This window comes from Hipposideros armiger, unplaced genomic scaffold (assembly GCF_001890085.2).
Source record: "Hipposideros armiger isolate ML-2016 unplaced genomic scaffold, ASM189008v1 scaffold_378, whole genome shotgun sequence".
Classification (NCBI taxonomy): Eukaryota; Metazoa; Chordata; class Mammalia; order Chiroptera; family Hipposideridae; genus Hipposideros; species Hipposideros armiger.
Window position 1 is genome coordinate 649714 of NW_017731728.1, and position 24374 is coordinate 674087.

The 24374-nt window shown below is 55.0% G+C and overlaps 3 protein-coding genes and 2 long non-coding RNA genes across 12 annotated transcripts in view; 3 read left to right on the forward strand and 2 right to left on the reverse strand.

Moving 5' to 3' along the window:
• FDPS (farnesyl diphosphate synthase) overlaps window positions 1-3816 on the forward strand; it is a 9289-nt gene extending 5473 nt beyond the window's left edge. For 6 of the 7 annotated variants that reach the window (XM_019662521.1, XM_019662517.1, XM_019662520.1 and 3 more), the window contains 7 exons: window positions 1028-1108; window positions 1238-1360; window positions 1751-1839; window positions 1931-2003; window positions 2646-2723; window positions 2799-2933; window positions 3353-3815. In XM_019662521.1, the coding sequence (XP_019518066.1) occupies window positions 1028-1108; window positions 1238-1360; window positions 1751-1839; window positions 1931-2003; window positions 2646-2723; window positions 2799-2933; window positions 3353-3553 (780 nt within the window). In that variant the 3' untranslated portion in view covers window positions 3554-3815. Of the gene's footprint in view, window positions 1-1027; window positions 1109-1237; window positions 1361-1750; window positions 1840-1930; window positions 2004-2645; window positions 2724-2798; window positions 2934-3352 lie in introns of all 7 variants that reach the window. The other variant, XM_019662515.1, reaches the window with a different exon arrangement.
• LOC109393391 (uncharacterized) lies at window positions 13-7250 on the reverse strand. Its single transcript, XR_002126246.1, has 3 exons — window positions 7161-7250; window positions 2636-2693; window positions 13-1092 (listed from the first exon to the last, which is right to left on the reverse strand). It is a non-coding gene; the product is annotated as an uncharacterized LOC109393391 (long non-coding RNA).
• RUSC1 (RUN and SH3 domain containing 1) lies at window positions 4558-13017 on the forward strand. Its single transcript, XM_019662508.1, is given in 10 exon segments — window positions 4558-6408; window positions 6411-6551; window positions 8215-8313; window positions 8482-8558; window positions 8657-8831; window positions 8915-9020; window positions 9208-9254; window positions 9795-10344; window positions 10906-11034; window positions 12335-13017. Coding segments are annotated over 10 exon segments (2694 nt in total). The 5' UTR covers window positions 4558-5207; the 3' UTR covers window positions 12504-13017.
• A 3047-nt stretch (window positions 13018-16064) lies between these two features.
• ASH1L (ASH1 like histone lysine methyltransferase) overlaps window positions 16065-24374 on the reverse strand; it is a 139017-nt gene continuing 130707 nt past the window's right edge. For both annotated transcript variants that reach the window (XM_019662507.1, XM_019662506.1), the window contains 8 exons: window positions 23894-23980; window positions 22902-22992; window positions 22331-22469; window positions 22043-22215; window positions 20888-21054; window positions 19019-19059; window positions 17879-18180; window positions 16065-17594 (listed from right to left, as the gene is read on the reverse strand). In XM_019662507.1, coding sequence (XP_019518052.1) covers window positions 17503-17594; window positions 17879-18180; window positions 19019-19059; window positions 20888-21054; window positions 22043-22215; window positions 22331-22469; window positions 22902-22992; window positions 23894-23980 — 1092 coding nt within the window. In that variant the 3' untranslated portion in view covers window positions 16065-17502. The remainder of the gene's footprint in view (window positions 17595-17878; window positions 18181-19018; window positions 19060-20887; window positions 21055-22042; window positions 22216-22330; window positions 22470-22901; window positions 22993-23893; window positions 23981-24374) is intronic.
• LOC109393392 (uncharacterized) lies at window positions 18196-18726 on the forward strand. Its single transcript, XR_002126247.1, has 2 exons — window positions 18196-18306; window positions 18416-18726. It is a non-coding gene; the product is annotated as an uncharacterized LOC109393392 (long non-coding RNA).

A 24374-nucleotide genomic window follows, 5' to 3' on the forward strand; every position in this document is an offset into this window, starting at 1 on the left:
AAAACAATGTAAATAAAACATGCGCCCCTGTGGAAAGCCCAGGCCCCACCCCAAGGTGAGGGCAGAGGTCGGGGTGCAGATGGAACCTCCTTCCCCAGGGACTTGGCCTGAACGAGGGGCATGGCCCTTTCTGCATGGCCTACACCGGAGCCGGTGGGTGCAGTCAGGTGCTTCCTCTGAGCAGTACAGACCCACCAGAGTGCACACACATCAGGACTTGGTGAAGATTTAAAAGTCACGTCTTGAAAAGCTGTTTTAAGGAGCCAGAATGTGTAGCTTGACAGCAAGAAGTGCCGTGGGGAACATGAGGGCGTTTCGTTTATTTAGTTATTGGCCGAACCTTAAGACACACCCACTCTGGGATGGGCGCTGTGCTAGCTCTGGGAATGCTGAGTGGTCACACATCGCCCCCACCTCCAAGGAGCTCAGTCTAGAGGGGAGACCAGCACGTTTCGCCGCCTTCACGGAGGCGCTCAGAGTGGGAACTCTTTGCTAATGTTTAAGAGTGCTTCAAGGTGTTCGAGACCCATGGGTGACAGTCACCAGGAGTCACACATCAGTTCAGTCCCATTAGCTCTGTACCCCCAGAGGAGCTTCCTGAGAGGGAGATTTGTTCCTGACCGTTGTCTTGTGTCAGCAGCCCGGGGACAGCATGTTTCAGAAGTCATGCACAGTCAGGTTGCACGAAGAAATCTTATTGGAAGCATTTATTGACGTTTTTAGCAAGAGTACAGTATTTGAAGAGGTTTCATTGTCTCCCTGATACCAGGGGCCGTCGGGGGCTGCTTGTCCAGAGATGTCACAGATCTCTTGTCGTCTCTTAATCTGAAATCAGGTGTTTCAGTCCCGTTTATACTTGGGAAGCGTGAGCCCACGAGGTCACATAACTTGCCAAAGTCCCACAACCCAGAACGAGTCCCTGGCCTCCCCACCTTGCTTAGTGATTCTCAGGAGCAGCTGTATTACTGGTGGAAGGGACAGTGTGACAAGGAGCCCTGAGGGTCGCATTCCACTCTTCTCTTCCTAGCTCCAAGCTTTCTTCCTGGTGACAGACGACATCATGGATTCATCCCTCATCCGACGGGGGAAGACCTGCTGGTATCAGAAGGTAAAGGGGCTTGGGAACAGGCCACTGGGAGGTGGCACAGCCTGTCGAGGTGCCCAGAGGACAGGCTCTTGGTCTGCGTCCAGGCCGAGACTGATGGCCTGTTTTTCTCCTCCTCTCTGTGCCCGACAGCCAGGCATAGGTCTGGATGCTATTAATGATGCTCTTCTTCTGGAAGCATGTGTCTATCGCCTGCTGAAGTTCTACTGCCGGGAGCAGCCCTATTACCTGAACCTGATTGAGCTCTTCCTGCAGGTGGGCTGCAGACGAGGGTGCCAGCCTGGTGGCTGCCGGTACCCTCGGCCCCAACAGGCCATCTGTCCTCATCTAGCTGGGTTCAGGGCATAGGAGAGGCTCTGGTCTGCTGAGAAGAGAAAGAATGCGAGGCAGGAGGTAGAGAGGGTGGCGGTGGCGGTGGCGGTGGCGGTGGCGGCAACAGCAGGGCACTCTCCCTGTGTGATTGGCAGGAGTGAGAAAGGGCTGCGTGTGTGTAGGAATATGGGCCTTGAGTTTGGGGGTCCTCTCTCCCTCTTGCTGCCTTTCAGCCTCTGCCCACTTGTCAGCGGGTATGGGATGTGGGCCCCAGGATTCTAGGGCTCCCCAGCCCTGGAGAAAGCCCGCCTCATGGGCCATCTTCCTCCGTAGACTTCCTATCAGACTGAGATTGGACAGACCCTGGACCTCATGACAGCCCCGCAGGACAAAGTGGATCTGGGCAGATTCACTGAGAAGCGGTGAGGGGCAGTGGGAACCATACGTGCACAGTGAGGGAGGGCTGCAGTGAGCCTCCCCCTTCTGAGGAGTCTGTCTTCTCCCCCTACTCAGGTACAAATCTATCGTCAAGTACAAGACAGCTTTCTACAGTTTGTACCTCCCTGTAGCTGCTGCCATGTATATGGTGAGTGAGCGCCACACCCGTTGCTGCCCACTCAGGTGGGCTTTTGGACAGGAGGGCGCAGAGCAGACAACTCTGGACGGTCTGGTTTCCCTACTGGTGGCTGTGTGACCTTGAGCAAGTTAGGTATTCTCTCTGAGTCTGTTTCCTCAGCTGTAAGATAGAACCCCCACCTCCCGGGTTTGTTGTAAAGGTTCATCAAGGCACGTGGTATGAAAGTGGTTGTCCCATCATAGGGGAACAAGAAGTCCTCCATCTGCCTGTGGACAAGAGTGGGGAGGAGAGAATGCAGGTGGGATTCGTGGGCGGTCAGTGGCATTAACTGCCTCCTCTGACCTTGCTTCTCCAACTGTCCTTTTCACTCTGAAAGAAGTCAGAGGGAGCAAAAAGATTAGGAAGAAGGATCAGTGTGACCCAGGGACATCCTCAGGAAAGGAGAGATAGTTTGAGGGCGCCCATAACAGTAATCTCTGCTACGACGTGTAGGAAGGCCTAGCTAAAAATGAGTGGGGTAGAGATTGGACCATCAGTGGGTCCGCCTAGATCAGGAGGCCGGGGGTGTCAGAAAGGAGAGGAAAGAAGACGTGGGGGCCGCACAGGGCGGCGAAGGCAGCTCTGGTGACCGGCTTACTCACCCCTCGCCAGGCGGGCATCGACGAGGAGAAGGAACACAGCAGCGCCAAGAAGATCCTGCTGGAGATTGGAGAGTTCTTTCAGATTCAGGTAAGAGGGCTCCAGGCACTGGTTCTCCTTCCCTGCCCTAGGGCCTCTTCACCCCGTTTTCTGCTCCCTGCCCAGGATGACTACCTCGACCTCTTTGGGGACCCCAGTGTGACGGGCAAGATTGGCACTGACATCCAGGACAACAAATGCAGCTGGCTGGTGGTCCAGTGTCTGCTCCGGGCCTCTCCGGAGCAGCGTCAGATCCTACAGGTGCTGGCAAGAGGGCTGTGGGTCCCCGAGCCGATGAGCGGGCGGTTTTCACCACACGGGACACTTGGCAGCATGAGCACTTTTGTCACAACTTGGGGTGTGTGCACGTGCTACAGGCATCTAGTGACAGAGGGAGGGCAGGAACACTGCCACACGCCTTACAGTTCACAGCGGCCCCCACGGCCCCCACGACACAGAATGACCTGGTCCCAAATGTCAACAGTTCCCCGGGGTCAGAGACCCTGCGGAGAGGAAGCTGAAGGCTGAGCCAGGATCTGACTGAGCACTGGGGTGGGGAGGGGGGAGTTCAGGGTGGTAGACATTGAAATTGTGAATGGCCTCGAAGGTGTTTTGGGATATACAGGTGAGGGGCGCTGGGGGAAGGCTAAGCCTGTCTTCCTGCCTCCAACCCCTTGCAGGAGAATTACGGGCAGAAGGAAGCCGAGAAGGTGGCCCGGGTGAAGGCGCTGTACAAGGATCTGGACCTGCCAGCCGTATACGCGCAGTATGAGGAGGACAGTTACAATCGCCTGGTGGCTCTCATAGAGCAGTGCGCCCCGCCCCTGCCCCCAGCCATCTTCCTGGGGCCGGCAAACAAGCTTTACAAGCGGAAAAAGTGAACTAGAGGCTCCCAGGCTGGGGAGGGGCCACTCACTAAACTACTTGGTCTGCTGACCTTCCGTTGGCTCTTGAAAACGGAAGAAAACGGACGTGTAACAACATCAATTTTACCTCAGGCTAATCGATATAAATGAGTTAAGTGCCTACGGCATATTTCTGGTCACAAAAACACCAAACTTCTAAATAAAGACCCAGGACACTTTTAATATTAAATAATGAAATAAACGTGAGCTACACATACATTTACGAAAGATGACTAAAAGCAATATTATTTTCCAACCCGTTTAGTCCCGTTTGGGGTCGCGGGGGTGGTGGGAGATGACCCTGGACAGGACGCCCTTTGTCGCAGGGCTCACACGTACACCCACTTGGCGTAATGTCCACACGCCTAAGCCTTTTCACCTAACGTGCAAACCTTGGGGATGTGGGAGGAAACCGGAGTCCCCGGGAAAATATGCACACAGATATGGGGAGACATGCCAACTTCACACAGCGGACCCAGCCAGAACGGCTTTTTTTCCTCGATGGCACAAGGAAGCCCAATGGATGGACTGTCATCCGAGGACCCGCTGTACTGTCTAACTTTGTGGCTCTGTTTTTGCCTGTACCAGCCAGGGCCACAGCTCTGGCCAGTGGTTAGACTGGGGGCTGGCTGCACGGAAGCCAGGACTGCTGGCCTGGCCTTCCAGATCCCTTAGGACATCCCCTAAACTGCCAGATGGGCCTAGGCGGGTGACACAAGCAAGACGTGAAGTGCTGGGGGCTGGGTCAGAGCCACGCCCCGCCCAAGCGTGAAGGGGCGCGGCTGCGCAGCGCTGTGGGCTGTCCTCGCGCCCCTCCCCTCCGTTCTGTGCGGGGATCTGCGGGGACCAGGGACGGGCGGGGTCCGGGGGAGCCACAGGAGAGCCCAAGGCTGGGAGCGGCTGCAGGAGGACCACGGTGAGGAGGTCGGCCTGGGGGTGTGGATGAATGGATCGGGCATGCGGGGTGGGGCAGGAGGGAGCAATGAAAATGAACAGGGGTGTGGTGGTGGCTGGGTGATGGACAAGTGCGGAGAGAATGGACGGACACACGGGTTCCAGCAGGGCGTAGGTGCACCGCGCCAGTAGGCTGGAGCCCTCCGGGGTCTGTGCTGCTCAGTCCTTCCCCGCGCACCAGCCCCTTTCCCGCATGAACCAGCCAGACGCGCCTCACTTCCGCTCCCCTTTTCAGAGCATCTGGGCGGGGCCTCGCTTGGCTGCTCCCTCTGGGAGTGATTGCGGCAGAGAGGACCTGGGGTCCATCCTGGTCCGCATCCTTTTTCAAGCCCCCGCACTTCCACGGAGATCCAGAGCGCAGCCGCATTCCCTGATTCTCCCCGCCCCATTCCCGGGGGGTTACATTCGACTCCACCTGCAAACACTGCAGAGGAAACTAAAGGCCAGTAGATGGTCATTTGCATCTCATTTGAATATTGTCCAAAGCAGCCATCGCCTGCCCAGGCCTGCTCCAGCCATCAGTCACCTTGGTGTCCTTCCCGCGGCCGGCGCCCTCACTGGCTGAGGTTCACCACCCCTGTCTTCTAGGTCTGCATCGCGGCGGTTGCCAGGTAGGCGGATGTGAGAGGCCCGGTTCTCCTCATTCTCTAGAGGCCACCCCGTCGCCTCCGGCACCATGCTGTCCCCTCAGAGGGCTTTGCTCTGCAACCTCAACCACATCCACCTCCAGCATGTCTCCTTGGGCCTGCACTTGTCGCGCCGTCCTGAGCTACGCGAGGGGCCTTTGAGCACATCCCCTCCCCCAGGGGACACCGGGGGCAAGGAGCGGCGGGGTCCCTGCAGCGGGACCCTGGTGGACGCCAATTCCAACAGCCCCGCCGTGCCCTGCCGATGCTGCCAGGAGCACGGGCCAGGCCTAGAAACGCGGCAGGACCCAGCACAGGAGGAAGCGGGGGCTGCCTCTCCCTCGGACCCGGGCTGCTCGTCCTCTCTTAGCTCCTGCTCAGACCTCAGCCCTGACGAGTCCCCCATCTCAGTCTACTCGCGGGACCTCCCTGGCGACGAAGATGTCCACCCTCAGCCTAGCATCCTCCCCCTGGAGCAGGGCTCCCCACTGGCTTCCGCAGGCCCTGGCGCCTGCTCTCCGGACAGCTTCTGCTGTTCTCCTGATTCCTGCTCCGGGGCTTCATCGCCACCCGGCCCTGGCCTGGACTCCAACTGCAACGCCCTGACCACCGGCCAGGACCTCCCTTCTCCAGGGCTAGAGGAAGAGGACGAGGGTGGGGAGCAGGACCTCCCTACCTCCGAGCTCCTGGAGGTGGATGATGGGAAGATCGACGCTGGGAAAACCGAACCTAGTTGGAAAATCAACCCCATTTGGAAAAGTGACACAGAGAAAACTGAAGCTGGCTGGAAAATCACTGACAACAATAACTCTGGTTGGAAAATCAATGGGAATACTAACTCTAGTTGGAAAACTGAACCCGGAAAATTCGAGTCCGGTTGGAAAACCAACACAGGAATAACTGATTCTGGCTTGAAAACAGATGCAGGGAAAATTGATGGGGGATGGAGAAGTGACGTCAGCGAGGAGCCGGTGCCCCACCGGACAATCACGTCCTTCCACGAGCTGGCCCAGAAGCGCAAGCGGGGCCCGGGGCTGCCCCTTGTGCCACAGGCCAAGAAAGATCGCAGTGACTGGCTCATAGTCTTCTCGCCCGACACCGAGCAGCCCCCCACCGGGTCTCTGGGCGGCTCCGCGGCGCCTCCCCGGGAAGTCACCACCTTCAAGGAACTTCGGTCCCGAAGCCGGGCCCCGCCCCCACCAGTCCCGCCCCGAGACCCCCCAGCTGGCTGGGCCTTGGTCCCGCCCCGGCCCGGAGGAAGAAGAACCGACCGGGGCTGCAGCCCATAGCCGAGGGCCAGCCGGAGGAGGGCAGGGCGATCAGCCCCGCGGCTGGCGAGGAGGCCCCGGCCACGAAGGAACCGGAGGAGCCGGGCGCGCAGGCCGGCCTTGAGGGTAAGAGGCCGCAGGAGGAAGTAGCAGAAGGGCTGGGCTTCGGCCTCGCCCATGCCTCCAAAGTTTACTACCCGGTCCCCTCTGTTTCCCCTCCATTCTGTGTCACCCATCCTCCCCGTCCCTTTCTACCAGGGAGCGCTCCGGGAAAGGGAAACTGGGTGGGTTGTTGGGTTACGGGACTAACTCTTTGCTCCCTCTTTCTCCCGCCCCTCCTTGCCTGGCTGCCGGTCCCGCTGCCGTCCTTCCCCTCCGCACCTGCCCCGCCAATCCCGCCTGCAGCCCGTCCCCTCCTGCTCCCTCGGCCCCTGGTTTTCCGGTTCTCGGCCGACGGGCGCCCCCTGTTGGAGGGTGGGGGCGCGGGCGCAGCTGGGTCTCTGCTCCTGGCGCCTCTGGCCCGCTGGCCGGGCGCGGGGCTGCGGCTGCTGGGGGCGCCGAGCCCGCCAGAGGAGCAGCTGCTGCCTGTCCGCCTGTCCCCAGTGGGAGCCTATTCGCCTCCGGCTCGGGGAGCCCTGCCCTGCCTGGCCAGCCCTGAGCTGGCACTGCTGCTGTCCCCGCTGTTTCCCAGAAGTAGCACCTTCCCTGCCGCGGCTCCCCCACCCCGCCAGGTACCTGCCCCCACGTTGCCACCGCCACCTCGTCCGCCGAAGGCCCCTCGCTGGACCAGGAGCCCACCGCCTCCGCCCAGGCTACGTAAGACGGACACGGGCTGGCCCCGCAGGCCACGCCCCCAGGCAGCCCCGCCCACTCATAAGCCCCGCCCAGACCTCCGCTTCAAGTTTTTTCCCGGGTTACCCGCTTCGGCCCCGCCCCTCGACCCGGGGCCGATTCCTAGCAAGTTCATTGGTTATGCGGAATCTGGCCCGGTCCTGCGTGGGGGGGAGGTTGCTCCTCTCCGCCTTGCGTGGCCAGGCCCCTCTCCCTGGAGGCCCAGGCGTAGTGGAAGTGGGCTTGTGCAGCTTCTATACTGAGTTTAAGGGGGGTCCCAGCAAATCCAGTGTTAGGGAGGGACCTTGGGTCGCACACTCTGTGGATTCCCTGACCGGTGCAGTTACGGCCTGACCCCCATCTTGCTCGGGAAACTCCCGGAGCCCCTTGGTTGAAGTGGTCGTGGTCACGCCCTCCGCCGAATGCAGGCAAAAGACCCGGGTTTCCCCTTTCCGGCGCCTTCCAGCCTCCCAGTCCTAGGGTCTCCTCTCCTTCCCACTCTCCTCCCATTCCCGTCTGTCTGTCTTTCCATTGGTCGGGACTCCCCACGTGCCCAGTCTCCGCGGGCGGGCGCAGGGTGCTCCTCCCTTTCCTCGTCCTGTTATCTCCCGCTCAGTGACAGGCCCTGGTCAGGCGGGCGGGCGGGTGGGAGGTGAGCGCGGCTGTCCCCGCGCCAGGATTTCCGGGATCGGGGAGGTGGGAGCTCGGACCTGAGGAAGGGAATGGGAACGGGGAAGGGGCGGTGGAGAGCGGCGGCGAGTGCAGGGGTCTGAGCAGGATTTCACTCCGGGGGCCCGTCTCGACCTGCCCCGTGCTCTACCCAGCCCTGTGTCCCCCTCTCCCAAGACTCTTCAGCAGCGGGGGCGCTGTGGACTCGCTGGAGGTGACCTGTGCGGAAGCCTGGAGTCCTGGGGTAACCCTTGGTGAGTGTCACCGCGTTCTTCTTCCCTTCCTGCAGTCCGTAGTTCCTGGTCTTTCGCCGGTGTCCCCGGGGCCCAGCGACTGTGGATGGCAGAAGCCCAGAGTGGGACTGGCCAGCTGCAGGAGCAGAAGAAAGGTAGGACACCCAGCCTCTTGGCCCCTGGCTTCGTAATCAACAGCCCCTCACCTCACTTTGGCCCTCCTCTTTCATGGTCAGATTGCATTAACTGTCTCTTCAAGTCCCTTGGGTGTGCCCGGAGAGACGGGGACTTTGATACTTCTTCCCTGCCTGCCCCGCTCCCAGGTCTCCTGATAGCCGTGAGCGCTTCAGTGGATAAAATCATCTCGCACTTTGGGGCAGCCCGGAACTTGGTTCAAAAGGTGAAGGTGGCTGTGGGATGGTGTTGGGGAGTGAACAGACGAATGTAGCTCCGGGGCTGGAGGTATCTCTGGACCTACACCCACTGTGCTGCCTCCAGGCCCAGTTGGGGGACAGCCGGCTGAGCCCAGATGTGGGGCACCTGGTGCTGACCACCCTTTGTCCGGCCCTCCACGCCCTGGTGGCCGACGGGCTGAAGCCTTTCAAGAAGGACCTCATCACTGGGCAGCGCAGGAGCAGCCCCTGGAGCGTGGTGGAGGCCTCGGTGAAGCCAGGTGAAGGGGGCAAGTGTGGGACTGGGGCAGGGCTGGCGACTGGGGCAGGGCTGGGGCCTGACTGACAGCACCCATGTCCCCAGGTTCCAGCACCCGGTCCCTTGGAACCCTGTATAGCCAGGTCAGCCGTTTGGCCCCACTGACCAGCAGCCGGAGCCGCTTCCATGCCTTCATTCTGGGCCTCCTCAAGTGAGTGGCTGTCCCCTCTGGCGCGCCTCCCGCAGCCTGGAGACTGCAGGGGTAGGGTGGGTGGGACACAGTAGTGGTGCCCCGTGTTCCCAGAGAAGGCCGTTCCTCTTCCAGCCTCATCTGCCGTCTCTGCCCGGAGGAGGCTGGAGTCCTTCTCCCTGAACCTGTTTCTACCTTTCCCCCCTAGCACTAAGCAGTTGGAGCTGTGGTTTTCCAGCCTCCAGGAAGATGCAGGTTAGAGGCTCAAATGGGAGAGGATGGGGTTGCTAGGCTACGGGGAGGAGGGAAACGGCTCTGTTCTGCCAGTCCCCACTGATGCTGCATCCCAGCCCTTCTTACTCTTCTGCTTAAAGCTCAAGGAGTCTCATAGCCCAGACAGGATAAGACCCAAGTCCTCACGGTAACCTCTGAGGGTCTTCATTTTCTGGCCTCCGCCGTCTTCCCCTGCCCCAAGTCTGGCCTGTCCCTGGTCCTGCAAGTCCTTTCTGCTTCCTCCTTCCACCTAGAACAGGCCCCTCCCGCCCCCTCGTTACCTTCATTCATCGTTGGGGTTCTCCTTCACTGAGGCTCCAGCACCCCCATTTGCTCCCATGGCCCTCAAGTCCTCCTTCCATCACTCAGTTTGTTGTCACCACTTGTTCCACGTGTACCTCCCTCTTGGCCTTGGTTCTACGTGGGCAGGGGTGTATCCGCGTGTCCCCCGCCATGTCCGTCTGCCCCAATGCCCTGCAGACAGTGAGGCCTGGGTGGGCTGATGCTGCCCGTCTTCCCCAGGCCTGCTGTCCCTCCTGTACCTGCCCACTGGATTCTTCTCCCTGGCCCGGGGCGGCTGCCCCTCGCTGTCCACAGAGCTGCTGCTGCTGCTGCAGCCATTGTCGGTGCTCACCTTCCACCTGGACCTGCTCTTTGAGCATCACCACCAGCTGCCCCCGGGTCCGCCACCGGCCCCTGCCCCCCCGGGCTCGCCCCCAGCCTTGCAGCAGACTGTGCAAGCCATGCTGCACTGGGGGGGCCGGCTGGCCCAGAGCCTTCGTGGGACTTCGGGAGCGACCCCTCCAGGCCCTTCAGCTCCCTCAAGCCCCCCTACATCAGGCAGCTGGTGGGAGCAGCTGACCCAGGCCTCCCGGGTCTACGCCTCTGGGGGCACCGAAGGCTTCTCCCTTCCCCGGTGGGGATCCAGGCGGCCCGGGACTGCGGCTGAGGGCTCCCAGGAGAGAGCGCAGCCAGCAGAGGACGTGGCACCAGGCAGAGGCGTGTGGCTGGGGAGACTGTTTGGAGCGCCTGGGGGCCTCCCAGAATCAGCAGGTGGAGGTCTGAAGTCCAGGTAATGGGGTACTGGGCCCCTCCGTGACCTCTGACTCCCTCCCAGAGCCCCCAGGGATCCTACTTTGAAACTCCACAGGGGTCCTTCAGGTCAGAGGCTGGCAGTCTGTTTTTCTAGAGTCATGAGCTAAAAATGGCTTCATTCTAAAGTGGTTACATTTTAATGGTTGCCTAGGTACCTATGTAATGCTGTCCGGTTTGCCTCTTGGCCCTCAGCCAAAAGCACTATTCGGCCCTTCCAGGGAAAGAAGAAATGTGCTGAGCGCTCTGCCCTGGGGTCTGACCACAGCTGGCTTAGTGGCCTCAGGCACTGTGGTGAGCCTGTGGGTCTCACAGGTTTTTTTTTGTGATTGGTGGTGTTCTAGACCTTTGGTGTCACCTCCCTTATTACCCTAAAGTTACCTGGGTCCCACAAGCACCGCTCTGCCCGGCTGTGACCAACTCCTGACCTATTTTGAGCCATGGTTAGTCCCCCCAGCCTCCTCCTTCCTCCAAAGCCCTGGGTTCTCGGGTTCTTTTTCTGAAGGTGGGGTGACCTCTGTGACCCTGTCCTTTCCTCCAGGAGACCATCCAGCTGGCTGCCTCCCACAGTGAGTGTGCTGACTCTGGTGAAATGGGGGGCACCTCCCGAGACTCCCTCTTCTCCAGAGGAGCTCGAGGCCTCAGTACCCAGCATGGTGCAGACCCACAGGTAAGGAGGGTCTGGGATGTGTGTGCTCGCAGGGGAGGGTGTGAGGCCTCGGGCTGTGAAGTCAGCGGTGCTTAAGTCTGCATTCCATCTTTGCTGTCCCTTGGTGTGACACTCATCTCTGAGCCTTCGTTTTTTTCTGTACAGAGGGTAATTTATGGTTGTTGTAAGACTGACACAATGTTAGGAAAGCCTGTGGCTCAGAGGCGTGGACCTGGATGTGCCCGCGTGCGTACCCTGAAGGCTTGTGCTTCCAGTTAGTGGAGCCTCCTACTTTGGCACCAGGCGCTGCTCCTACCCTGGGCTGTGCAGCTTGCTTTGGTTTCTCTCCATCCATGGAATTAGGCCTCTTGATTTTTCTTTCATTTGGCAATAATTCCAAGCAGTTACTATGTGCCAAGCATTATGCTAGGGGAGGGAACGCCCCGGCCTCCGGGGGGCTTGTGGTCCAGTGAAGTGACCACGTGAAGAAACCAGCCGTTCAATTTCTGTGGCAAAGGCTCTGGGAAAGGAAGGCTGAGTCCTTTGGGGCCATAAAGACAGAGCTTCTTCCCCAGGTTTGGGGACTCGGAAGGCCCAGTGATGGTGAGGGGTGTACATGTGGCAGAACGAACAGCATGCAAAGGCGGAGAGGCCCAGGGGTGCTAGGAAGGAACTGGGGTTCACAGCCGCTTGTGGCTGGACGGGAGGCACTGGCAGCAGTGAGTGGGTGGCCAGAGGCCCCAGTGGGCCAGTTACGAGCCTGGACCTCACCGAGGCAGTGGGAGCCATTGGGGTCTTGGCCTGGGAAGGACCGCCGACTGCCATGTGCAGGGTGAGGCTGGGGAAGGAGTCCGAGATTCAGGAAGACCAGTGGGATCGAATGCAGGGATTCAGAGGGCAGGCCCACGCTGGGGCGGGGGTGGTGGAGCTGAGGGGCCGGGATGGTGGATTGCACAACTGACTGGATGTGAGGAGCGAGGCGTCTGGGTTTGCTGGGAGCAGCTGGGTGGGTGGCAGGTGGTGCTGTCTCCCAGCACAGAGGGCACAGGAGCGCCTGGTTTGCAGGCTGAGTCATGTAGTTTGCACACGTGGAACTGAAGTACAGAGAAGTGCAAACCATGTCAGGTAAGCCAAGGGCTGAAGCTCGGGAGAGGGCTGGGGCCCTGGCCAGAATCAGCCTTTGGGGAGATGGTCCCCATGAGCCCATGAGTGTTCCCCGAGCTGAAACCAAAGGGACACACCACACAGTGGGAGGGTGAGGCCTGGGCACAGCTGGCACCCTACTGCACTTCATCCCAGCCCCTCCCTCTGGCTCCCACAGGGCAGTCCGTACTCTCTGTGACCATTCGGCTGCAGGACCGGAGCAGCTGAGCTTCCGGCGTGGGGAAGTGCTGCGTGTCCTCGCCACTGTGGACGAAGACTGGCTGCGCTGTGGGCGGGACGGGGCAGAGGGGCTGGTGCCCGTGGGGTACACCTCACTTGTTCTCTAGGCCCGGAACCCTCCGCTCCTGCACCTTTGTCCCTCTTGTCACCCGGGAGTGGAATGGCCTCTGCACAGTAACCCGTGTAAACCAATCATCCCAGAAGCATTCTCCCGGATGTCACCAAATGACACTTTCCTCCCATATGTAAAATAAATTTTCCTTCTCCCGCCCATGCCCACCTGTAAGTTGAAATCTGCTCTTCTTCCAAGTATATCAAAAGAATTTCCCCCCATGCCATCTTTCCTCTGCCCCATCCACATAAGGCAGCGTTCCTTAGCACCTGCAAAACGGAAATCCTGCCCCTCTGCCTTCTTGGTGTGTACGTGGACTCTGCCAGTACAGTGTATGCCTGTTCTCACAATGAACGGCCTGGCGCCCCAGCTGTGACCCCCCCATCCCATGTTGCCTGTATTTATTGTGTCCTCGTGTTGTGCCAGGTGCTGAGGCCCAGACACCCCTGGTGGGTGGGCCTGTGGTGGTCGGCCTTCCTCCTGTCCCAATAAAGTGTGGGAGTTGAATGTGTGTGTGTCACTGTTGGTTTCAGGACACCGCTGTGGGGGAGGGGAGGGAGGCCTCAGATAGAAGCCCGGGGGAGATGCTTCCTTTCTGGCCCAGGTCAGTCCTTACTGTCCCCTGAGGACTGGAGAAGCGCCCCTCCGTCAGTCCTGAGACTGGACTGCTTTGTGGTGACTGATACGGCAGGAGCCTGAGTAAATGTGGAACAGTGGGGAGACACAACACCCCTGAAATTGTACTCATCAGATCTGGAGGGAAGGAGAGGATTAAAGGGCTGCAAGAAATGACACATTTTTTTCTACTTAATATCACCATTAAGAAGCACAATCACCTGACACCCATTGCTGTTAGGAGTTAATGAGTCCTTTCAGTCTTTTGAAAGGAGAGCAGCTCAGGCGCTGAGCTCCAGGGTGGGACTGACTGGCCATCACTAAGCGACTGGCTAGAGGACAATCGCCAAGGCCAGGACAGAAAGCTGTGGTTACAACCAGGCAGCAGGATGGCTGGGGGAAGCTGAGAGCCGAGGTGACACAGGTCACACCTGACGCTTCCCCTTGCCTTTGGGAACGTGGGCTGGTGACAGGAGACAGGCACGGGCTGAGGCCAAAGCTCTCTCAGTCCTCGGGAGCAGGCTCGGTGAGACTCCACAATGGCTCCCACTTTTGCATTTTCTAACTTATCCTTAGACCCCGCTCCTGGCCAGTTCGTATCGTTCACCTGCTCCGTGTGCTCCCTTTGCTTCTCGTGCTTGGATGCCCTTGGTTTGCACCTCAGTTGTTTTCCAGGGTGATGCTTCTCCACTGGGCTCCAGCAGCTCCTGGAGTCCTCGGTGTGGTCTTAGCAGTCAGACTGCTCCAGCTTATGAAGCTTCTTCAGCTGCAATTACTACTGCAAAATAAGTTTCATTTCATAACGTCCGAAGGTATGACAGTACATAGGGAAGACTTCCATGCTTGGGGACCACTGTTGATCTGGGGGGGCCCGTGATGTCTGCAGCTGTAGAAATCTCACACTGTGTGACAGCTTTTATTTCCCATGATTCAACCTGCCCTCTCCTTATTTCTGACTCCTGTCCCCGGAGCTTGGTTTTAGAGTGGGCCATCCTACTCTGTAAGAGTCCTAAGCTCAGTTCTGTCAGAGTATCACTGAGGTCCGGTGACACTGCGTGGCCTCAGGGCTGTGCAGCGGGTAAGAGCACCGAGGGACCTTGCAGAGCGTCATAAAATAGACCAGATATTGACACGAAATTCAATTTAGCGTTCTATGACTATTCTGTATTATCTAGAACAGAACGGTCATAGTAGGTACAGAAGGTTAAAACAAAGGGAAAAACCAAATGAAGAAACATTAACGTCTAACAGACTGTCAGACTGTCCTGCACTTGCAAGAGACTGCTGTCAGGGGGAACTCCTAGGAGTGGAGATGGTGCTCCTGCAGCTGGCTGTCCTGATGCTTGTAAGCAGCTGCACTTGAGCTACACATTGGGCCCACGTCAGGCAGCACGTATGGCTTTTGGCAGGAGTGGACCGACCCTCCTCTGTTGGCAGGACCACGCTGTGGCTACTCCTGACACTTTGCTATTTGCAGATGAATGTTAACAATTCTGGACTTCTCCAACACTAGTGACTAGGGGAGCTCGGCAAACTGCCTAACCGCCCTGAGTTCGTTTTCGCTTCCGCAACATGGGAGTAGCTACAGAGGGCTAATGAGGATTAACTAACGAGCTGCATGATCTTGGGCAAATTAACCTCTCTGTTGCTTCCATTTTCCTCGTCTATAAAATTGGGTTTTGGTACCTACCTAAAAGGGCTGTTCTGAAGATTGAGCAGATAAATAAACACATGTAAACTGCTTACGATGGCAAGTCTAAGATGGCAGGCTAAAAAACGTGCCTGGAAGTTATCGCTGCCACCCGTGGAGGCTGTGAATGAGTGTTACATGAGATGCTGTGTGTGCATGCAAGGGACAGCGGTGGGCATGATCACTATGGGACTAAGGCTGGGCCCAGACTGGGAAGATCCCAGTACTGAGGAAGTGGCTTCATCCAGTGGTCACCAGTGGCAAGAGTGCCCATGTCGGGCCCAGGATGCTGATGATATGGTTTGAAAAAGATCTCTTTGGAAACAGGATGGAGGAGGACCTGGAAGAGAAATGGAGGCTAGGAAAGAGGAAAAAAATAGCAAGCTCACCACTCTGTAGTTAGGAAAAGTTTTTTCCATTTAATACTAGACTTTCAAGGATTGAGATGCAAGCTTTTTATGCAATTACATCCAATGTTAAAATTGGTAATACATAATTTACAAAGATTAACATCAAAACAATCATCTATTTAGATATGCTTTTGTAAAAAGGAAATATATTAGCAGCATTTATATTTTCGGCAATCACACAGCCTACAGACATGCAGACTAACTGGAACTATTTGCAGTGATGTAGTGCTTTGCCCCGCATTTCAAACACCAAAACCCACCTGGCAGCTAGGGGGTTCTTTTTATTTCGTTATTATAAAATAACCGAAAAATAAAAAAAGGCATTAATTTCTACACCAGTAAGAAAAAACAAGTTTTTGCACTTACCTAAGATTTGATTGTCTAAAAAACATTTCAGTTTTTAGTCTTTCAACAAAAGAAAGATAAAATGACAGAGCGTAGTGTCTTTTGCTTCTGTTTACGCATTTTACAAAGTTTTTTTCTTTTTTTGTCTTTTTTAAAATTTTAGTGTTTAACACTATTAAAGGAAATATTGAATTTTAAACTCTTTCTTGTCACTTTCCTGCTTTTGACTAAAAGGAGACCCCCAAAGTGCCCCTATCCCCACCTCCCTCCCACCTGGTTCCCTGAAATGAAAATCGAAAGAAACCAGCCGATGGGCTTGGACATGCGCTCTCCAGCCCCACACGCGAGTATCGGATACCCAGGCCTCGCAGCAATGTACAGTGCTTCTCTACAGTAAGAAAATACTCCAAACTATTTTCTTAATTCTCTTTTTTCTTTAATAAAATATTTATTCTGCTTTTTTCTCTGCTCAAGGGGACCTCTGGCATCCCCGGTCTTTTTTTTTTTTTTTTTTCCCTCAAGATTGACACAGAAAGGAGAAAAAGAAAAAAAGATTCAATGGAATGGAAGGTGGTCAATGTTTCTCTACCTAAACAAGTCAGAGCGTCGTCATCATAAGGGAAAATGTACAATTAGGACAGCATTGGTCCGGTATTAGAAAAAGTAATGGGGACCTGTTTACTACTGTATTGCTTACTAATCACGCAGCAGATATATATATATATACATATATATATGTACATACATATATATATATACACACACAACTTGGCACATTTAAAAACCATCTTTTCTCTTATAAGAACATCTAAAACGTATATGCATATGTATGTCTGAGAGGACAACAAAGCAAAGCTTTTTAAATTTTATTTTTAAAGAGACACTATTGTCTGGTAGCTTCTGGTCAGAGAATGGGAAGGAAGGAAACACCCTGATCTCTCTCCTGATGCTGAAGGCAACAGGAGGGTGAGGAGATGGAACTGGGGCGGGGACACTGTCTCTTTAAGAGATGGACACTGAAAACTGTACAATTAAAACAAGAGTAGTGTTTTCAATTGATAATCTACACTCACAACAAATACTCTGATAGGTGAATACTGTTCAACAGTTCATGTAGTGACTTTTGTTTGGTGGGGTTTAGAGTTCATTTTTATGTAGCTTTTAAAACGAGTTTATTTTGGAATGAATTTCCATTTGCACAGCACAGCAGACACACAAACCACAGTGCGTAAAACGCACATGTGCTGGCGGGGGCCTGGCCGTCTCGCTAGAAAGAACACGTTGGGCAGGTTCTGAAGGTTCCAACTCAGAAAGTCCCGGAAGGACGGGCCCTGATGACCCGTGGGGCCCCGGGGCCCCCACTTCCATGGGGGCAGAGGCGGGGCAGGCAGCACATGCAAGTGCTTGAGGTGGCAACTCCGGTTTGACTTTGACCTGGCTGAGCAAGGACGGAGGAGCCTCCTAGTCGGGGATCTGGACAGAGGCCCAGCTCCTGTTTCTGAGCTCTTGGAGCCCACTGAGAACAGACGGGGGAGGGGCGGAGGCCGGGGTCACCCCTGTGGACTCTGAGTTACACCTGGGTATAGGAAGCAGCTTCGGAGCAGTGCCGGTGGGGTCAGAGGGTGACACAGGGAGGGGCAGGTGCTGGGGGTGCCAAAGGGTTTTGGTCCCCCTAATGTGCTCTCCCTCATCCCTGCATCGTTAACCCTCGGGGTGAAGAGATGGAGAGGAAAACAAGTTGCGCCGACCTGGTTAGACAGACCCTCCTCTTCCTCACCGCCAGCTCCGAGGTTTGCTAAGTACCTAATGTCAACGACATGGCCCCGTGCCGCTGCTGGACGGACCTTCCCGCCCCCGTCTACACTCAGGGAGCAGGAGGCAGGACGACCGGCTCCGCTGGGTCCCAGGCGCGGGAGGCTGCTGCTCCTTGAGGCTCACTTCCGAAAGCTGTTTTCTGGGATAAACAGAGTACGCCGCCGCAGCTTCCTGCCTGACCCTTCCTCCAGCAAGTAGGTCACATCAATGGCTGAAAGCAGAAGCGAGGAGGCGTCAAATGCCACCCCCCCACTCCCCACTCCAGGTCTGAGCTCTGAGATCACAGCTTAGTGGCTCCTTTTCTGACCTCTAAGCCCAGCTCTGACATGCTGTTCTCTAGGGAGGGATCCTTTGCTTCCCCAGTTTCGTGCCCATGAAAGAACTCTTTCTTAGAAGATTTTCATTCTGGACAAGTAGCTAGAAGTGGTTCTTGTTCATTCCCTTTCCCGTAATTTCCCATTTCTCTCAAATTCTAGATGTTAGCCTGACTCTTACCATTTTTTCCAGGGATTTTGTCAAGAAGACCGAGCAAGATCTGGTTGAGTCGTTCACGCTGGTTGTGCCGTCGCTCCTCGGGGGTACAGGCTGCCTGGGGTTCCTGACTCCTCTCGTCCGGCTTTTTCTCAGCCTCGCGGCCGTCGGCAGCAGTCCCCTCCTGTTCGGGCTCCTCCAGGCTGGGCATCTCCTCAGCGGCCTGCTCCTGGCTGGCCAGGACCTCTTCAATCAAGGGCAGGGCATCGTCCTCCTGGCCCAGGTCTTTCAGGGGTGGCTTTGAGCGCTCAGACTTCCAGGATGATCTGCCAGAAGGACACGCGGCTTCAGAGTAAGGCCAAGCAGGGCACTTGGGGGCGGAAGGGGGATGAAGGGAAGAGACCTCAGATGGCTTGGGACCCGAATCTGGCTGCCAGAGCCTTGGCTCAAAGGTAAGAAACTTGGCTCTGGTCTTCACTTCATTATCTTTTGAACAAATCACTACCTTTCTCTGAAATTAAATTTCTATTTGTAAAATTCTATTTTTCTCCTTTCTTTCAGGAATCCATCAAGTCCACAAAATATACCAGCTAGTTCTGATGCTAGTTCTGACGGCTTCATGAGTGCAGAGCAGCATGGCACAGCCTGGGGATACCCACGGTCCAACTACAGTAAGAACGGAGCTTTTCCTTTTCTTGACTCTCTCATCACACCTGTTATCCAGTATTTTTCCTGCGTGTAAGCTATCGATGGAGGTACAGCAGCTAGGCCGCCATTCAACAGGAAAATAAACTGAAGAAAAGCCTTCAGTGCTTTCTCCAAAAATATCCCTTTTGTACAAAACAAGCACAAATAGAAACGATGAGCCCAAACTGCTCAGCTACACCTGCGCATTTCTAGCTACTCTGGTTCCTTGACAAAGGTCCCAGGGGCTGACACACCTTGGGGTAACAGGGAAAGCATGCAGGAATCCCAAGAGAGACTTTTCTGGGTCTGCTGAGCCTTCTGTTCCAAACCCTCTTCCCTTCTATTTAGTCCTTGCTAACCTCCCTCCCTGCCCTTTCTGTGGGCGACACTGGGCTACTCCACCAGAGACCCCCAATCCTAGGGGTCGGCGGTGGTTCTGGCTCCATTCCAGGCTCCTCACATCCCCACAGGACTCACCGCCCTCCGTTCCTCTTGTAGTTGTCTGGGACATAGTGAGGCTGCAGAGAAGAAAGGAAGCGGTAAGTGTGTTGCAGGAGCTGACAAAGCTGGGCCAGAGGATCTGGGCCACCCGGGGTAAGGGAGGTGGGCAAGTCAAGGAAGATAACAGGGCTGCAGCCCTTACGAGGGGGTGGCTGTTTTAAAGTCAGAAGTTCAGCACTTCTATTAATCTGCAGGCCGCGGTGGTTCTTAGAGCTTGTAATCCTAAAATGACAATGACATAGGCTCACAGTTCTTTTTGCCGCACCCCAATGATGATGTACTCATGGTTGGGGTCTCAAAGCTAATCAGGGAGCCGCTGACTGAGAAGACGGACAGAGGAGTCTAGCTGAGAGGCAGGGCTTGATGGTGGGCAGAAAGAATGCACTGTTTAGAAAAATCTGAAAATAATAGGAAAAACAGGGATACAAAGGTTTGGTTTCTGGTTACACTTTCTAAGCATTCCAGGATGACAGCTATGACAGGCCCACTAAAAGAAGACTCAGGGATGAGGAGCTTAGCTCTGGCTGCCATTATGGCGAATAGATTGGGTGGGCGGTGAAAAGCTTTATGAAAAGGCATAAAATAACAGGAGTGTGTTCACAACACTTTGAAAAAAAGTACACCTAGGAAAAAGGCTGATGAAACATTAACGGAGGTTATTTTCTGGGTAGTGGATAATACAGCCATGTTCTGCTTAGTGGGGGGAAATGTGCCATTGGGCGCTTTCGTCTGTCATGTGGCGTAACCTACTCCACACCCCGGCCATGCGGCGTGGCCTATTGCTCCCGGGCTACAAGCCCGTACAGCATGTCCTGGACTGATACTGTAGGCAATTGGAACACAATGGAGAGTATTTGCGTATCTCAGCGTAGAAAAGCTACAGTAAAAATACGGTACAAAAGAGACGGCACCGCACTCACCAGAATGGAGCCTGCGGTCCTGGAAGCTGCTCTGGGGGAGGGAGTGAGCGGGGAGTGGGTGTGATGGCCCAGGAGGTGCTGTAACCACTGTAGGCTGTGCACACACTGGACAATTAGGCTACACATTTATAAAACAACACGAGATGTGTGAGGCTGCTGGAGTGACACGGCACACTGTGTACTGCTAACTTTTTTTATCCAAGTAGAAAGAGTACAGTCTAAAATAATGATTAAAAAGTATAGTAAACACATAAACCAGTAACAGTCATTCATTACCAAGTATCACGTACTGTACATAACTGTGTCTGCTGTACTTTATACGACGGGCAGCACATAGGTCTGTCTGCACAGCGTCACCAGACCCGTGTCAGGACAGGTATGTGGTCACTGGGCGACAGGAAGTTTCCAGCTCTTCGAGTCTTATGGGAGCACCGTCGCACATGTGGTGCATGACTGTATACCAGCTTTCTTAATGCTTCTGTACTCTTCAAATTTTATATAATGATGTTCTTACATTTTAAATCCAGGAACAGAAAAAGCAGTGAACTATTTCCACCGAAGGTTTCTCAAAGTTCTTGCTATTACTTCTACTTGCTTTTTAAAATTATGGGTATGAAAAACAAAAACAAAAACTGTAATAGGGGTCTCAAGGGCAAAGATTAGAGAGATATGAGAGAGAAAAAAAAAGGAAAACCTGACGAAAGTGCAGTCCGGAAATCAAAGATTTCCTGAGGCACAGCCATGCCGGGCAATGTAGACTGAATGTGTTTATGCTGCGCCAGCACCCCCAGCAGAGACGGACATCTCCACAGTGTGGGATGGAAACAGGAGGAGGGAGCAGGGAGCCCCCTGCGGATTCCTGCTCTTGTTCTAAGAAGGTCTTACAATTGCTTGGTCCTGCGCGCGGTCAGCAGGAAGGACGTACCGAGAAATCTCTCCTGGGTGCCAGCCTCTTGGGGAAGTGGTCGAAGGCGTAGGGCTTGGTGCACACAGGGTAGCGGCTCCGGTGCATCTTGTAGAACAGGTGGGCTGACTTATCGAGCCGGTAATCGCAGATGTACACGTCCTGCTCCTTCACTCCCTTGGGTCTCCCTAGGGAACGAAACACTGTTACATAACCGCGTATTTCCCCCCGAGCTGCCCAGAGCCAGCACACACCACTGGGAGGGCAGCGCGACCCTGGAGAGGGACCCTGGGGCCGTTCCTAAGCATGGTAGCTGCCGAGGAAGGAGCGTTCCCAGGCACGAGCATTGGGAAAGGACAAGGGCCCCTTGCAGTCGAAGTCCAGATCCCAGGATGGGAAGAAACCAGAAACGCAGGTCACGTGAGAGCTGCGGGGTTTTGAGGGACAATCAGAGCATTCTGGGCAAGTTGGGAGGAAGAAGGCAGTGGAACTAAGGCAGGCACGTCTGGAAATGCGCACTGTCTAATTGGGGGAACAGAGCTCCAAGCCGACAGTGTGCGAATGGCCTACACACTCCCCTGGACTGCTCTGCTGTGACACCCGGAGAGCTGGCACTGACCTCAGCGACAGCAAACACGCAGAGCCCTCTCCTGTGAGCCATCAACTGGGCTAAGCGCTGCCACAGGTGGTCTCATTATTAACCTTTACAACACACTCTAAACTATCTTAACTTCATTTTTGCATATTGTTTGCTAATGCTTTAACAAACCTCAAAACCCACAAAAAATAAAAATAGAAAAACCCATGAAAAACTCTAAAATAGATACCAATCCCTATTTTCAGTAGGTTAAGGAACCTGCCTGTCCAGGGCACAGAGGTGGAGCTGGGGTGTGAAGTATACTGGCTGACTCCACGGCTCACACTGTTAATCACGAAGCTTAGAAAACTAATGTACACGCTTGATGGTTGTCTTAAGGATTCTGGGATGGCTGGCTGAAGGAGCGTTCTCTCTCCACAAATACTGAGAATGCTAAGCACACAGTATTTAAAAGCCAGAAAAAACACTGTGCAGCACTCTGAAGCTCCAGCTGGCCCTGGACAACCTGGCATCAGAGATGATAAGAATGGAGAGGGCGGCTGCAGCGCAGTGATCGGGGACAGGCACAGGTCACTTACCTTTACAGTATGTGTACAGGTCCAGGACACAGCAGGTCCCCACCACAGCCTCCAGGGGTATGATCTCATACAGTGGCACCCGAAACAGCTCATTGTGATAGAACCGACGGGATGGAGAATGGTGGGTTTCGTGGGGACGGAAATAATGGTGGCCAAAGGCAAACCGTTCCTCTCTAAAACAGAAAAAAGAGAAGGGAGAGGTTTAGTTGATTAGCAAGATCCTAGTGAACACTCAGCTCTGTGCAGGGAGGGCCCAGCTGGAAGAAGGAGCTAGGCCTCAACACTTACTTTTCATTCTTCCAAAGCTTCTCAATGCGGAAGATGTCAAGCTTCTCTCTGTTAATGTGAGACAGCAGTCGATAGGACTGACGGACCGGGTGGCCATCGGGCGTGCGCCGGCTATCCCTCATCAGGTACACACAGTCACCTAGGAAGGCACAGGACACAGGACAGGTTCAAATGCTTCCTGTGTGAACTGTTAGACTTCCATTGTCTGACCCCCAGTCTCTAGAGAAGTGACTGAAAATCGGCAACAATGAAGACAGAGCTACCCGCAGCAGCCTAATGGTGGTGATCACCACCTCTAGGCTATGAGACGGACACGAGGGAGACCTTCCACCTCCTGGGGTCCTGTGTCCTGCCAGCCTTAAAATGAGCTTTATCACTCCCCGGGTCTCTCCAAGCTAGTTTTGTTTGGTGGAGGGGAAGGTAGGTAAGCCTAAGGACTGAAGGACAGAAAACCCTTTATTCCACGGCTATTAAACGTCATGTGGAGACGTAACTATGATGCAAACAGCAGGTACCTCCTACTACTCAGAAAGTCAGCTCTGACAAGCAGGGTAAGCTCCTGGGAACGCACCTTGACGAAGCAGCAGGTCATCTCGGAGCAAACAGATGAAGTAGACACAGCCAGGTTGGGCGTAGTGGGGCCGCGGGGTCATGGGTACCTCCTGATAAGAGCAGAAAGCCAATGGGTCAGGGCTGGGACTACTACCCAGCCTGCTGACCTCTACTCAAGAGGAAGAGGACCAGCACCTAGAATTCTCAGCCAGTTAAGACTCACTGTTCAGTCGTCTCGTATACCACACACACAAAAAGATGAAAGCAACTGGAGATGCTGAACTTGGAAAGTGAGGGAGAGGATGAAACTGACAGGTGAAGTCTCCCAAACCACACGCTACGAAGCATTAACTGTGGCTGCTCTGTGCCATCTAGAGGGCATTTGAAAACGGGTGGAGGGGAACTCTGTCACAATGATGGTGAGGGGCTACCAGCATTGAGTGCCAAGGCCCGGGGAAGACAAACATTCACAATGCTCCCCTCACAACAAAGAGCTGGCCATGCAGAGTGACAGCAGCAGCAGCACTGGCAAACGCTTTCTTTCACAGAGGTAACGTGCCCAACACCACTCGGAGAACTATGGCAGAGCCAACACAAAACCCGCTTCATAACCCGGAGAGCTACCCGGCCCGCCGGCCGGCTCTCCAGGAAGCAGGCCTCAGAACAGCCTCTGCTGGCTCGGAGTCGAGTGCTCTTCCACTTAAACGGTGCTTAAGGTAAGTGTGTTCACAGCACTCAAGTTCTGGGCTTTCCAATCTACTTCTTTTACGAGTAGTCCATAGTGTTTATAAAAGCCATAGTTTTATATAATACCATTCCTTCCATAGAGTTCTAATATTTTATTTTCCTTTCAATCCCACTCCTGAGAAAAGAAGGGCGGGATTATCACCCTCAATGGAAAGTGTAAGAAATAGGCCCAGAGAGAGTGAGTGATTTGTCAGGGGAAACTCGGCGCCCCAGGGCAGGTAAGGCAGCGCCACCATGTCCCCACGTTCAGCTCAGGGCGCTCACCCTGTCCACGGGCCTCGGGTCGCACTGCTCACAGAGGTAATGCTCCACATCCGAGTGGACTCCCATGCAGTCACAGTGCTGCCAGACCTGCAGGAAAAGGGGCGGGGGGCATGGGTTAGACTCACCGCCGAAGGGCTGGGGGCTGAGAATAGAGGGCAGCAATAGGAGAGGGGACAGTCACACAGGAGTGAACTCAGGGGTAAGTGGGTGAGTGAAAAACGAGGGATAGATGATAAAACAGGGCAAAGAAGAAGGATTTGTCTGAACACAAGTATACAGGTTGGTTCACACACTACACAGATCTGGGCAAATACAACAGGAGACAGAGAGCAGGAAAATGATGAAATAGCACCGAAGTCTACTCGCTAAATAATATACATCAACGATCCCTTATCTAATTACATCCTGCCAGCAGCCCTGTGTGTTGCTAATGGCTCCACTGTCCATGTAAGGTGACAAGCTCAGACAGAGCAAACAGGGG